Raw genomic sequence first — 14,178 nt, 5'->3', positions numbered from 1 at the left:
GGGCTTCTCTTAGCTAATGATGTGAAAACGAAAAGGAACAAAGGAAGGCTTTTTATGGCACTTTGCAGAAGAAGTCTGGGTCAGTAACAAAGGCAAGAACTGGCTTCTCATGTAGATGTCATATGAAGTAACTAATAGCCTGATGGTGCACAGTTGCTTAGCAACACACTAATATATAATAAAGAAGGATGGAAAGACATCAGAAAATGGTACATTCATTCTCATTTATACATTTATTATTCTTCTATAGTACATCAAATAGAAAATTAAACAAAGGTTTAGAAAGCAAGCTAGTGATTTAATAAAAGGGTTATAGTTTAAACCTAGGCATTGAGTTACAGACAGCCCACATATAAATGTGCAGGCAAATATATGTGTGTCATACCTAGTTTTCAGGTGCAATAGCCCATCTGTTTAAGGCAACAAGTGCTTATAAGCACTGCAGAGGATGTATGCAAAAGCATGAATCACCCATTCCTTCAAGAAGTTAATATCTCCTAGGGAGGACACAGCAAACAAATAACGGGACCATGAGGTAGAATTCAGGTCACAACTGGGGAATACCAACTAGGTATCCTCAAAAGTGGGAAAGATCAAAGCTTGGGAAGCATCCAAAAAGGCTTCAGTTGGAAAAAAGGCCTGTGGGCCAACGTTTAAAAGTCAAAGAAAAGTACAAAATCTTGAAAACGATTGTAACAGGCACATGTGATAGAGGAACACATGCCAGCATCAGAGAGGAAACTTCAGGTTCACTCATCATAATGACAATCCAGATTCACTGAAACATAGGATTCTCCTGGAAGCTGTTATCAGACTGTAGAGGTACTTGAATGTCAAGTTCAAAGGTCTGTGTTTTCCCTGATAGGTATTAAGATATGGTTAGGTATTCTTTTTTTTTTTTTTAATTTTAGATATTTTCTTTATTTACATGCAAATTTCTCCATTCCCAGTTTCCCCTCCAAAAAACAAAGAAACAAACAAAAACAACAAAAACAAACCCCTGTTGCCTCCCCCTTCCCCATGCCTGCCACTCTGCCCTCTCCCACTTTCTGGCCCTGGCATTCCCCTACACTGGGGCACAGAACCTTCACAGGGCCGAGGTCCTCTCCTCCTATTGATGATCGATTTTGCAATCCTCTACTATACACATACTGCCTGAACAATCAGACCCCTCCATGTGCAGTCCTTGGTTGGTAGTTGAGACCCTGGGAGCTCTGAGGGTACTAGTTAGTTCATATTGTTGTTCGTCCTAAGGGGCTGCAAACCCCTCAGCTCCATTGGTCCTTTCTCTAATTGGTTAGGTATTCTTGAAATAGATCAGAGCTTTGCCTTCCAGAGATTAGTTTGGCAATCGTAGTCAACTTAGTCCAGATAGTGTTGCGATAATAAAATGCCTGAGGCTAGGTTGTTTCCTTTCATAATTGATAATTTATTGGTGGTATTGAGAAATATTTCAATTCATACATAATTATCAACACAGGTACTGAAAACAATCTAAGAAGCCACGTATTGTATTATTTCTTTTTAATCAATGTTTCTTTAACAACTTGCCCATTTCCATCATAAGAACAATTCAACATTTGGAAGTAAAGACAAGAGGTTATCTTTAGCTCCATAATAGACCTGCCTCGCTGAGCTACATGAGACCCTACCTCCAAAAAGTATATAGGCTTCTGGAGAGATGGCTCAGTGGTTAAGAGCCCTTGCTGCTCTTGAAGAGGACCCTGATTTGATTCCCAGAACCTACATGACAACTCGCAATTGTTTGTAACTCCAGTTCTCTAAGGGTCTCATGCCATCTTCTGGCCTCCACAGGCTCTGCATACACATGGTATACATATACATGAAGGCAAAACACTCCAACACATAAACAAATAAATCTTTTGAAAGTATGTATGTGAAGGAAAATTTTAAGATAACATAACTTATTAATACCTTAAGTACTGATGAGCTATTTCTAAAGTCCACCAAGTAGTAATTTAATATTACACCCACACACACATATATACATACACATATACATATAAATATACATATACACCATATACATATATATATGGTGCTATGGAACTAGTAGGAAAACAACTAATGAGTGTGTGTGTGTGTGTGTGTGTTCATACGTGTATGAGCTCACAGAAGCTAGAGGGGGTGTCAGGTGTCCCGCTCTACCACTCTCCACCTTACTCCCTTGAAACAATTTCTTTCACTGATCCTGGGCTTAACATGGTAGCCAGCAAGCCCCAGCAAGCTCTTGTCGAGCCCTACAGGGTACTGGGTCCACAGGCACAGAAGTGGTCACACCCAAATTCTTATGTGGGTGCTGGAGATATGAACTCAGATCTTCATGTCTTTGAAGCAAGTACTCTTACCTGGTGAACCATCTCCCCAACTGCTCCTTTTCCCTTTTGCTTGCACTTTCATTTTTAAGACTTAATCATTTCCCTCTTCAGGAACTGGTTTCACTGATAACCTCACCAGTTTCATCTTGGGCTCATTCTCCATTACTCCATGGTAGACTGTCTTGTGCAGCTTGGGATCACAGGGGCATATATGAGCATTCTTTTTTTAAAAAAAAATAGTTTTGCCTTTTTTTCTTTTGAAATCTTCACACATGAGTGTCTTACTTTGGGTTGCTATTGCTGGTATGAAATAACATGACCTAAAGCAACTAGAGGAGGAAAGAGCTTATTTGGCTTACACTTCCATATTGCTGATTGGCAATGAAGGAAGTCAGGACAGGAATTCAAGCAGGGGAGGAACCTGGAGGCAGGAACTGATGGAGGAAGAGTGTTGCTTACTGTCTTGTTCCTCATTGCTTACTCAGCCTGCTTTCTTATCGAACCTAGGACCATGAACCCAGGGATGGAACCATTCACAATGGGTTGGGCCTTCTCATTAATTAAGAAAATGCCCTATAGGCCTGGGTACAACCAGATATTATGGAGGCATTTTCTCATTTGAGGTTCCCTCCTCTCAGATGACTCTAGTTTGTATCAAACCAACATAAAACTAGACATGGATATAAACAATGCAATTACTTTACTCCTGTTGCTTCATCTTCTACCTCCAATTTTACCCTTGTCCCCAATCCAAAATTCTTGATCTTTTCCTTAGTTATTTCTGTGTACACGCGCACACACACACACACACACACATACCTTGTTTATATATTAAACTTACAGTCCATTCAGTTTTGCTCATTTGTGCATGTGTCTGGGGCTGACACCTTGGGATTACACAACCTTCATAAAGTTCATCCCTGGAGACAACTGAGTCTCCCTCTCTTGGTACTCATTAACCACTTGTAGTTCTTCACCTCGGGAAGGAACAATGTGGAATTTCCCCTGTCCACACCAGCATATCCACAATGCTGTCCTTGGGCTGGTTTTGTTCAGATAGCAAATGAGGAATGAAAAGTCAGGAGCCTGACTTTCCCCCATTAATGTGGTGGCATAATAAAGGCACCAGGCCAATGAAGAGAGCTCACAGAAAAGGACACAGAAGAGAGGAAGAAGAAATCTAACTTTGCTGTATATGAAGTGCTCGTGAAAGGTCAGGTAATAATGGTCAGCAAGTGGGGGGACATACAGGTTTAGACTTTGGTAATCCCCTGCCTCGGGGCAAACATAACATCTTGTGAGTGCTGACAGCCGAAAGGAGGGGGATTGGACTGGATTTCAGAAGATAAAGGGCCTGGATAATAACAAGCTAACCATATTTACAATCTTTTTTAACTCTTTACAAAGATTACTTAGAACTTTTGTTTTTTTTTTTAAAAAAAGTCACCTTTCTTAAGAAACCATTTGCTATCAAGAGAGTCATATACCAAAAACCATAGGAGGGTAAGGGCTGACATCATTTGAAATGAATAGGCAATCACATGTCCTTCAGAAACACACTTCACAGGGAGTGACAGAGGCATGCCATGAAAGACCACAGAGGATGCTCAGCAAGGGGCTGATTGGCAGATGGCCCATCGTGGGGAAGTTATGGGAAGGGATGGTTTTGTTTTTCAGAAAGGAAATGTTAGAAGAGTATTTGTTGAAGAAAAGAGTAATAAAGAAGGACCGGCTGAAACTTTGTGTGTTGTCTTAGTTGACGGACTGGAAAGAAGAAATGTGGCTATGTGTACAAATGACAGTCTGGAAAACCCAAAAAGCAGGAATTTGTCTTCTAATGCAGAGGAGCTGTGAGGAGCAGTCACAAACAGAAAGTAATGCTGTCTGAGAGATGCTAACAGGACCTGAAATTGAGAGATGTCAGTTTGAACTGTTCAAGGGATAACTGAGTGTAGCGAAGACTTGAAAAGGAATTAAAAGCAGAGATGCAGTGTGCAGTTCCTCATTAAACCAAGAGTCTTTCTGCTCTTAAACATATGTTCCAGAATAATAAGGAGATCTTGCTCATATCAAAAACTTCAGTACATTTCTGTATCAACACAAAAGAAGGTAAATGTGACCCACAACCTTGACATTTACAGAAAAGACTCAAAACCAGGCCATTGGAGAGAATTTCAACAATAAAGAGATCCAAGACCCTGGGCTTTCGGAAGGGTATCAGGTCATTTGAGAATGTAAGTATTCAGGATGACCCATACTGCTGTACCCAAATACAAACTATACCGAGGTCTGTCTATTGAATTCAAATCAGGGAGTGTCTTAGCTTTGTCTCTGAAGACAGAAAGAAACCTCCATGGCAAATGACTAAAGTTGTGAGAAGTAGCAAAAAGGAAAGGGTGGTCCATAGGATGCATCCAGAGGCAAAAGGAAGTTTTAACCATCTTCAGTCTCACTCAGCGCATGAAATATCATGTGGTGTGTCAGGGTCTCATCACCCAGCTCCAAGCCAATAATTTTAATATCCAAGAGATACATTTATCACAGGGAATGTCATAGCTTTCAGGTCCTCTGATTACATCAAGTCTCACAGATAACATGGTGACACTAGCTCACATTCAGGATTTTTTTTTTTTGAGACAGGGTTTCTCTGTGCTGCCCTGGAACTCACTCTGTAGACCATGCTGGCCTTGAACTCAGAAATCCTCCTGTCTCTGCTTCCCAAGTGCTGAGATTAAAGGTATGTGTCACCACTGCCTGGTCACTTTCAGGATCTTGGAGCCCATTTTGAATCCCATGCACTAACATTATTCATATATCATGTAATAAAGTGGGAGTAGATATCAAATGTAACAACAAAAAAAGAAACTGTGTCCTTTGCTCTCATGCCTTCTGTTCCACTGTCTAAGGATTATCATCAACTGTCATTCAGGTTGTCCCATAGCTTCAGCAGCAGCCCCTCTTTATCACCACTCTCAAAACAGGGTTGCTGAAGAGTATAACAATGGGGTGTATCACTGTGCACAAGTGAATCACCACCTGCCACATCCAGTATCTGAATTCCTGATAAGGTGTATTGCTGGCAGAGCTGAGTACCAGTGACAGAAAACAGGAGATGAAAAGGAAGATGAAGGAGAGCAGAGGAAGAAGAGCTTTGAAGTGAGCCTGTGTCCAAACATCCCGAAGTTCTGAAAGGGCCAAGCAAGTCTTCTTCATGTGTCTTACCAAAGATACAAGGAGCAAACTCATGAAGACACTAAATATAACAGTAGGAATTGTCCACATAATTATTTTTATGGAAAGGAAGTAGAATTTCTCCATTGAGTGTCTTAAACTATTCCCAGTGACATTCCAGGGTTGATGGCCACTCCGTGCATAGTTCTGATATAAGATATAATTGCCTATGAAACACAGGATACTAGTTAAGCTCGACATCCCCACAGCACTGAGCAGCATCCATGGTACCCACCCAGGCAACCTGTACTTTAGCCAGACAAAGACAGGATGGGTTAAGGTTGCAATTTTCACACAATAAAAGAAACCTAGCAAAGAGCAGAACCAGATGGTTGCAGCAGTCAAGAAGTCCCACATTAAATTTATGAGTTGCATTACAGGGTTGTATGGGAAGATCATTGGATTCAGGAAAATATAAATATTCTTACCTATCACCACATATTGGAGACAGAAGCGAGAGACTGCTAGACTGATCAGTAACTTATTATGAGCTGACAGTGTTCTCCGGAGCAACCATTTCATGCCCAATGCTATAATGATAAATCCATTGCCTACCACTGCCACCAGGCACAAAACGACTAAAATGATAAATAAAGTGATGACTGTCTTATCAGTAGTCTTACATCCCAAAACTGTATGGCTTGTGCTCATTTCCCCTGTAGATGTGATGAGTCCCATGGCGGGTGGTTTGTTGCTCTAAAAAGTCTCTCCAATGCGTTTGTCTCTCCACAAGCTCTGAGTAGAGAAGTAAAGCCAGAGTTGAGGATGCAGGCTTTCTGAGAAGGATAAAAAGTTTTCTTCTCTTCAGAACAGATGCAAATATTGCCAAGGCTAAGTTTCCAAAGTCTCCCCCTGCGTGCCTGTGAATTTGCCTGCTCTCTTTCCTATCCCCTACCCATTGTCAACATCAGTGTGAATAATGTATCAGGCCCTTGCATATGGTGTCTCTTACATAGGCAGTTATGGTTCTCTAAACTGATACTTAAGACCACACACCTGGGGCTGCTTGGTAATGAAATCCAAAGGGCATGCACCCTACTGAATATTGGAGCTCATGTCCATGATGGAGGTGAGAGGTGCTTGTTAGGTTCTAGACATTGTTCTAGATACCCTCAAAATATTTAGTTCTTACAGCAATCCTCTGAAAGAGATACAGTAAGAACATCCCTTTGACAGAGAGACAGAAACAGATCCAAAGCCCTCCTGAGAAGGTTTAGCTCAAGTTCCAATCAGTCGAGGATTCAGCATAACAGAATAGAGCAGAAGAGGCAATTACATAGAATGAAGCAGGGAATTTCTAACAAGAATATAGATGATATTCAGTTAGCAGTGGGTTTTGCAATGGCATCTCACCAAGACAGCTAGAAACCAATGGGTCAGGCAGAGAGAGCCCTGGCCAACAGCCAGGCTTCAACCCAAGTCCCACTCCTTGCTATGAGCATTTGAGCATGCCAGGGAGCACCTTGATTTCTTCATGCCCACCTCTATAATATGAAAAGTATTTGTTCTAATGCAGAGACTTTCCTCGAAGTCTGGATTTGGCTGCATGAAGAAATCAGATGAATTTCATAGATGAAAGAAACCAGTTTTCTTTTATCTCAAGTTACAGAGGAAGACCCGTATCTAAATCGCACTTAAGTCACAGCAGAAGAGCAAGCACTAATGCCACGACCAGCCTCTCTCACCCTAGTTAGCAACGTAATTTATACTTCTATCTGCTTCAACCTTAGCAACTACTGATTCCAGCTAGATCCCTCTTCCTTTAAAGTCATGGGACTTGCTAAATAGTACAGTAGATCAAAGTACTTGCCAACAAACCTGAAGACCTGAGTTCCTTTCTTGGAAACCACACAAAGGTGGAAGGAAAGAACCAGCACCACAAAGTTGCCCTCAGGCCTCTACATGAACACCTTTTTGAGAGCACAGGAGCACACACACACACACACACACACAAATAAATTTAAGTTAAATTTATATAATAAGTTAAAAAGCAATTACTATGACTCAAGAAATGGCTCAGTAAGTGCTTGTCACACAGATATGAGGATCTTAGTTTGTCTCCCCAACAGTTACGGAAAAATCCAAGCATGATTGACAATATGTAACCTCAGTGTGACCACCAGCCTGGGTGTGTGTGTGGGGGGGGAGGTATCAGATAAGCTTCAGGTTCCTTCTTTGTGTCCTAGTTTCTTTAGCTAAGTTTCAACCATTTTCTACTTGAACCTAGAGAAATGAAGCAAACTGGGTCTTTGAACTCTGGATTTTGGGCAGCCACAGACCTTGCAGTATGGAAAACTTCTATCTTTTCCTTCTACCTCCTAGACCATCAATGCCTCATAAGACTAAAGATGTATAATCAACCTCAATTGATTTAACAACTATTTGTAAGCCTCTCCTATTAGATAATAATGCTATGAATAGCATTGGGCTATAACAGGGAATTAGTTGCTGTCAAAGTGCTTTCACGCAGAAATAATAAACCACAAACATTTGCTGTACCTATATTATGTGTAAATTAAATTCATTAAAGAAGATGAGTAGTCATCTTTATTTAAATATATAATTTTTGGTGTGTTTTTAATATTTACTTTATTTCATATGTAGGAGTGTTTTGCATAAATATGTATATATGTGCTATGTGCATGTCTGCTGCCCATAAAAGTCAGAAGAGGGCATCAGATCCCTTGGAAGTGGAGCTTCAGATGGTTGTGAGCTACTAAGTGGGTGCTAGAAACTGAACCTGGGTCCTCCGCAAGAGCAGTATGTGCTCTTATCCACTGAGTCATCTCTTCTGCCTCATAATCTATGGTAATTTTCATCACTGCTTGGATTTGTGGCATTTTGCTTTCTCCTATTTAGATTTAGCTTTCAGATTGACACAAAAGTGATAATTTCATTTTTTTATAGTTTTTATAAATGTAAATATGAAAATAGCTTGATAGGAATCTAGAATAGCTGTTCTGGCTAGAAATGCTCAACTAGGTACTCTGCATTGAACAGATTAAAAGAGCAAACACTGCCCTGTGTGCTGTCTTTTAAATGATATGTATCATCCTGTTCATCCCAAGAATGCTTAGACAGTTTCAGAGAGATTAGCGACATAATTTAGGAATGAAAGGCACTTGCTGCCAAGCCTAACGACCTGAGTCCCATCCCCAAGACCCATATATTGGAAGAGAGAATCTTTCTGAAAGCTGTCTTCTGAAAACCTACTGTGTCATGTGGCCTCCCTCCCAACACACATAGTTCAGCAACGCTGGGATGAATAAAATGCCATGCTGTATGTCATAAGAATAAAGCAACAGAGAGGGCAGTAAAAACACACAGACACACACACACACACACAGATAGAGAGACAGAGACAGAGAGAGAGAGAGAGAGAGAGAGAGAGAGAGAGAAATTTTAAAAGAAATGCAGTTATAGTAGGTATGGCCAGATATGCTTGAGATCCGTCAGGGATTCGCTTGAGGTCATGATAGTGTCTCTAGTGAAGAAGTCGGGCTGTAAAAGAACCCCAGATTCTTCTCTGCTGTATTAGTGTACAGATAAATGCTTGCAACTAGAAAGAAGGCAATCACCAGAGCCCAACCATGTTGGCACCACACATTCTAGCCCTGTGAGAAATAGTCACATGGTCTATTATATTCTGATACAGAGCCTAAACCAATGAAGACAGAGACAGCCATATGCATATTAATTAAATATATTCATGCCCTGCTTCATCATTGTGTTATGTATATAGTAAAACACACACACGAAAAGATGGTAATTTGGGCAGTGGTGGCCCACGCCTTTAATCCCAGCACTTGGGAGACAGAGGCAGGTGGATTTCTGAGTTTGAGACCAGCCTGGTCTACAGAGTGAGTTCCAGAACAGCCAGGGATGCTACACAGAGAAACCCTGTCTCGAAAAAAAAAAAAAAAAACAACCAAATAAACAAAAAAAGATGGTAGTTTAAGATAAAAGTTAAAATTGCCACATTTCTCTTTGCACTCCCAGTATGTCACTTTTCACAAGTTCCAGCCTGGAGAAAGCGAACCTGAGCACCAACATACAGGAAATACCCCTGAGCAAGCATAAACAAGAGGGCTAAGATTATCAAAATTAATAGTTATCATGTAGTTTAGTGGCTGAGGCAGGAAGATTCTGATCAGCCTGAGCTTTATAAGAAGTCAACTTGCCAGGCATTGGTGGCGCATGCCTTTAATCCCAGCACTTGGGAGGCAGAGGCAGGTGGATTTCTGAGTTCGAGGCCAGCCTGGTCTACAGAGTGAGTTCCATGACAGTGAAGCCTATACAGAGAAACCCTGTCTCAAACCACCCCCCCCCCAAAAAAAGAAGTCATCTCAAAAACCCAAGGTATTAGGATATAGTTCCATCTTAAAGTCCTCATCCAGGGAGGGCAGTACCCTGGGCTGGATGTCCAGCACAACCAGAAAACAAAACAAAAATCTAAGAATCTCCTTTGTTTTCCATCTGTCTTCATTGGCCAAAACCTAAAAATCTTTTCACATCATATAATGCAACTCTGTTAGACATGAAATTGTAGACAGGACCTATAGTAGCACGAGCTCTTCCTGCCCTCAGTCTCCTAGATCAATCTGAAATGGGTCTTGTGGTGGAATCAGCTTTAGTCAGGGTACACATTATAAGGATGGTGAAGACTGGTTAAAAAGAAAAAAGAAAAGGGAGGAAAAGAAGAGAAAGGTAGAAGAAAGCTATTGAAAAGAGTCAGGACTTAGTTGAGAAGGACAGCTGCGGTCACAAGGTGGGTGGCCTGCAGGAATCCTTGCCCTGAAAACAACTGATACTGGTCACGTGTCTTCATAAATGGAGTACAGACAGAAATGAGGCTTGAAGAATATGACCTGGGTAGCCTTCATAGAGTCCCTGGAGCCTCCAAGGAACTAAGGCCTTTGGCTAAGCAATGCCTTGATGATTTGGAACTCAGACCAGGAACTAACATAAATAAGGAGACAATAGGAACACAGAAAGTTAGAAAAAGAACATGTGGTACATGAAAGAAATTAAAAAGAAGTAAGGAAATGAGCTCATTTGTCAGCACTGATACTGATCACTTGAGAACAGAGACACCTTTAGTCCAAGGCCTTCGAAGCTATGATCAAGCAGCACATATACACTAAAATCTCATCTTCAGGGCCTTTCTCAGCTTGGGGTTGCTAAACACCAGGATGATGGACTTCAAAAAGATGCCTGTGTAGATGATGACTTCTCCGGCCCAATAGTAACTCTGCATGGTTTTCCTTTTTGTACTTGAAATTACCAGAGCCAGGAAAAAAAATATATAGAAGATGAAGAAGAAGATAAGGGATTTCAGAGCCAGGGTATGTGCCTGAGAATGGGGATCCCAAGGCCCAGACCTATGGCCCCTCATCTTTTCCACATGCCGGTACAGTGAGAACATGAGCAAGATAATGGACACTAGAAACAGGAAGAAAGGAATGAACCACATGAGCACTATATAAGACAGGTAATAGTTATGATAGAAGTCCAGTGACGTGTGACCAAAGGTGCAGTTTCCACCTTGGGAGATGGTCATCTGATGGGCCCTGATGTTCCCAGTGGCTGAAATGACAGCTGACAAGCCACTCATAATGAGAGATACCACCAGCAGCCTGGGAACTAACTGGGAAATCCTCCACTTGAGCCAAAAGAGGACAGGGTGGGAGAAAGAAGAAATCTTCACACAGTAGAAGACGGCAAGCCAGGCAGTAAGCCAAAAAATGAGAGTGTTAGTGAAGTCCCAGAGGATGCCAATAAGGTTCGCTTGGTAACAAAAATCAAAAGAGGCCAAGAGATTTGTCAGGATGGCTATCCCATGTAAGCAGAACCGGGAGGAAGCAAGAGAGGCCACAATCATGTCAACTGCTGTCAGTGCCCGGGTCCTTATCCACTCTCTGCCCAGTACAATCATCATGAAGCCATTCTGCAACATAGAGGTCAATGACACCAGGCAAAAGATGATAATGAAGATCAATGTGGGTGTGGAGGGCATCCTGTTGAGGGGAGATCTGCTTAGACAGGCTCCAGAGTGCTGAGACACAGCTACAGGGGAAAAAAAAGAATCTACAGCCAAACCACTGTTGAGGATCAAAAACATTGAAACTCTCACCCTGATTCATGCATAAGCCCACCTAGCAGCAAAGCTCCAATACCTAGAACTTGAATGATAATAATTAGTCTCCCTAGACATGTAAATTGTTCCCAGTTCAATGATAATCTGTCGTAATTTGTATAACTTGTATTTGCCTACTGTGCCACAGGCAGGTGCAGGCAAATGTTAGCAGGAGATACTATAGAGTGGTTGGCAAGACCCCTGTTTTGAATATTGTTTCTCCTTCTCTCTCTCTCTTTTTCTTTACAATGTTTTCATTTATTCTTTAACAACTCCACCCATGTGTACAATGTATCTTGATTATATATATATATCTGTAAATCGCTCTTCCATTCCTTCAACACTCACATACACATCCTCCCATCTTCATATCTCCTGTTTTTAGTAACCTGCTACAGCCAGTTGGCATGGCCTGGATATACCTGAATGTAGGGCCATCCGATCAAGTACAGGCTACTTACACATACACACACACACATTCACATAAACACACATTCACACACATACACACACACATACACATATACTTACACACACATATTCACATAAACATACATTCATACACATACTTTTGTGTTTGTTTGTTTGTTTTTGTTTTTCTGATATAGGGTTTCTCTATATAGCCCTGGCTGTCCTGGAACTCACTCTGTAGACCAGGCTGGCCTCAAACTCAGAAATCCACCTGCCTCTGCCTCCCAAGTGCTGGGATTAAAGGCGTACGCCACCACTGCCCAGCCCCCCCCCCCCACACACACACACATTAAAAACAATGATTCTTCATCCCCCAACATCTTCCAGATGAGAACAGCCTCTCAGTAGAGGGTAGGGCTTCACAAGCCCCTCCCCAATCCATATTGAAATGTTGAATGGTTTCTTTTTTTTTTTTTTTTTTTTTTTTTTTTTTGAGAATTTCATACATGGGCACAATGTGTTTTGATCATATTATGATATGGCTCCTGATAACCAGGGAAAGGAAAAGGAGAAAATAGCCGCAAGAGCCAAGCAGTGTCCCCGAAAACACGTATGCTTGACCATATCTCTCCTGTAGCCCTATCCTCCCTTAAGAAGCCTTCCCAGAGATCTTGAAGGAAGGACAGAGAGAGAGCCATATGATTTAGTCTCTGGCGAAATACTACATCTCCCAAGTGCCTCTCCCTTCCTCCATGTCCATGCTATCCTTAGGTTATACTACCGAAAGGTTATAAAATAACCGATGGAGTTATGTTACCAACTTATGGAGCAAACAAAAAAATCATAAAAAGCCCTGTTTTACTGTATTCAACAATTAGTTTTGTTACAAAACAGAGTTCATCTGAGCCTGCATATTAGAACTGATTTCCTAAAGACCCCCTCAGTATTCTGCCACTGCACTCAAAAACCTACAATATCCACTCCCTTCCTACAACTCCCGGAGAACACTCTCAACATGTTGACAACACACACACACACACACACCCAAATTCATGTCTTCAGAGTTTTCAGTGTGCTTGCTTGCTTTATATAACTATATTCAAGTAGTACTTCCCATATGGACATGGAGATATGGGTATGGGGCCTTCCACTGCTACGCTGACAACCTAACAATGGCCACATCTCTGAAGATAAATGACTCTCCAATGAGCTTCTCCACTAAGGACGGGACTTTATGACTCCCTTCTGGCCATGCTGAAGTTTTGAGTGTCTTGACTTTGCAAAGGTTTTGTGCAGGTAACCACAGCTGCAATGACTTCACTGGTGCAATAGGCCCATCATATTTGTCTCACTGCAGTCCTCCATGTCCAGCCCTTATATTCTTTCTATCACTTCCTCCTTGATGTTCTCTCTGAGTCATGGGTCAGGGAGAGGAGTATAAATGCCCAGCTTAGACCTGAGCCTCACACACAGTCACTTATTCTCAGCTCTTTAGCATTAAAGTCTCTGCATTAATTATAACCACTTCAAAAAGAAGCTTCTTTGACCAATGTCAAGAGCAGCACAAATCTCTCGGTATAAAGTACAAATACTTAGAAAGCAGTCTGATATTCCATGATCGAGTCTATGACCTCCACAGACATGGACTTTTGGCCACGTTTACAGAAATAGGCAAGAAATTCCTACTGCATAATAAGCCCCAAATCTAGTCAGAAAATAGTTGGTTAGTCCTATGAGAGGCATAATACACTAGTGGCCACATCTTAACTGGCAAACACGTTACTTCAGTATATTATTTCCTTCTAAAGTACTTATTTTTTTAAAGATGTATTCATTTTATTTATATGAGTACAGTGTAGCTGTCTTCAGACACACCAGAAGAGGGCATTGGATACCATTACAGAAGGTTGTGAGCCACCATGTGGTTGCTGAGAATTAAACTTAGGACCTCTTCAAGAGCAGTCAATGCTCTTAACCACTGAGACATCTCTCTAGCCCCCATCTAAAAGATCTTCTTAAAAGATGTGCTATTCAAGAAGGGATGAAGTATCCACACTTTGG

The 14,178-nt window shown here is 41.4% G+C and overlaps 2 protein-coding genes across 2 annotated transcripts; both read right to left on the bottom strand.

Moving 5' to 3' along the window:
• Positions 1–5,259: 5,259 nt before the first annotated feature.
• Positions 5,260–6,390, bottom strand: Tas2r60 (taste 2 receptor member 60). Its single transcript, XM_031380827.1, has one exon. It carries the CDS (start codon positions 6,246–6,248, stop codon positions 5,283–5,285), a length of 966 nt encoding a protein of 321 aa, XP_031236687.1. The 5' UTR covers positions 6,249–6,390; the 3' UTR covers positions 5,260–5,282.
• Positions 6,391–10,710: 4,320 nt separating this feature from the next.
• On the bottom strand, positions 10,711–11,778 carry LOC116098080 (taste receptor type 2 member 143). The gene has a single exon (XM_031380826.1). The coding sequence runs from the start codon at positions 11,689–11,691 to the stop codon at positions 10,711–10,713; it is 981 nt and encodes a 326-aa protein (XP_031236686.1). The 5' UTR covers positions 11,692–11,778.
• Positions 11,779–14,178: the final 2,400 nt, after the last annotated feature.

This window comes from Mastomys coucha, unplaced genomic scaffold, assembly GCF_008632895.1.
Source record: "Mastomys coucha isolate ucsf_1 unplaced genomic scaffold, UCSF_Mcou_1 pScaffold20, whole genome shotgun sequence".
NCBI classification, from domain to species: Eukaryota; Metazoa; Chordata; class Mammalia; order Rodentia; family Muridae; genus Mastomys; species Mastomys coucha.
This window is presented reverse-complemented; position numbering and strand designations above follow the sequence as displayed.

What these genes read in the sequence shown, in the direction of transcription:
- Tas2r60 (XM_031380827.1), bottom strand. Translation starts at nt 6,248, where the DNA reads ATGGGACTCATCACATCTACAGGGGAAATGAGCACAAGCCATACAGTT.
- LOC116098080 (XM_031380826.1), bottom strand. Translation starts at nt 11,691, where the DNA reads ATGTTTTTGATCCTCAACAGTGGTTTGGCTGTAGATTCTTTTTTTTCC.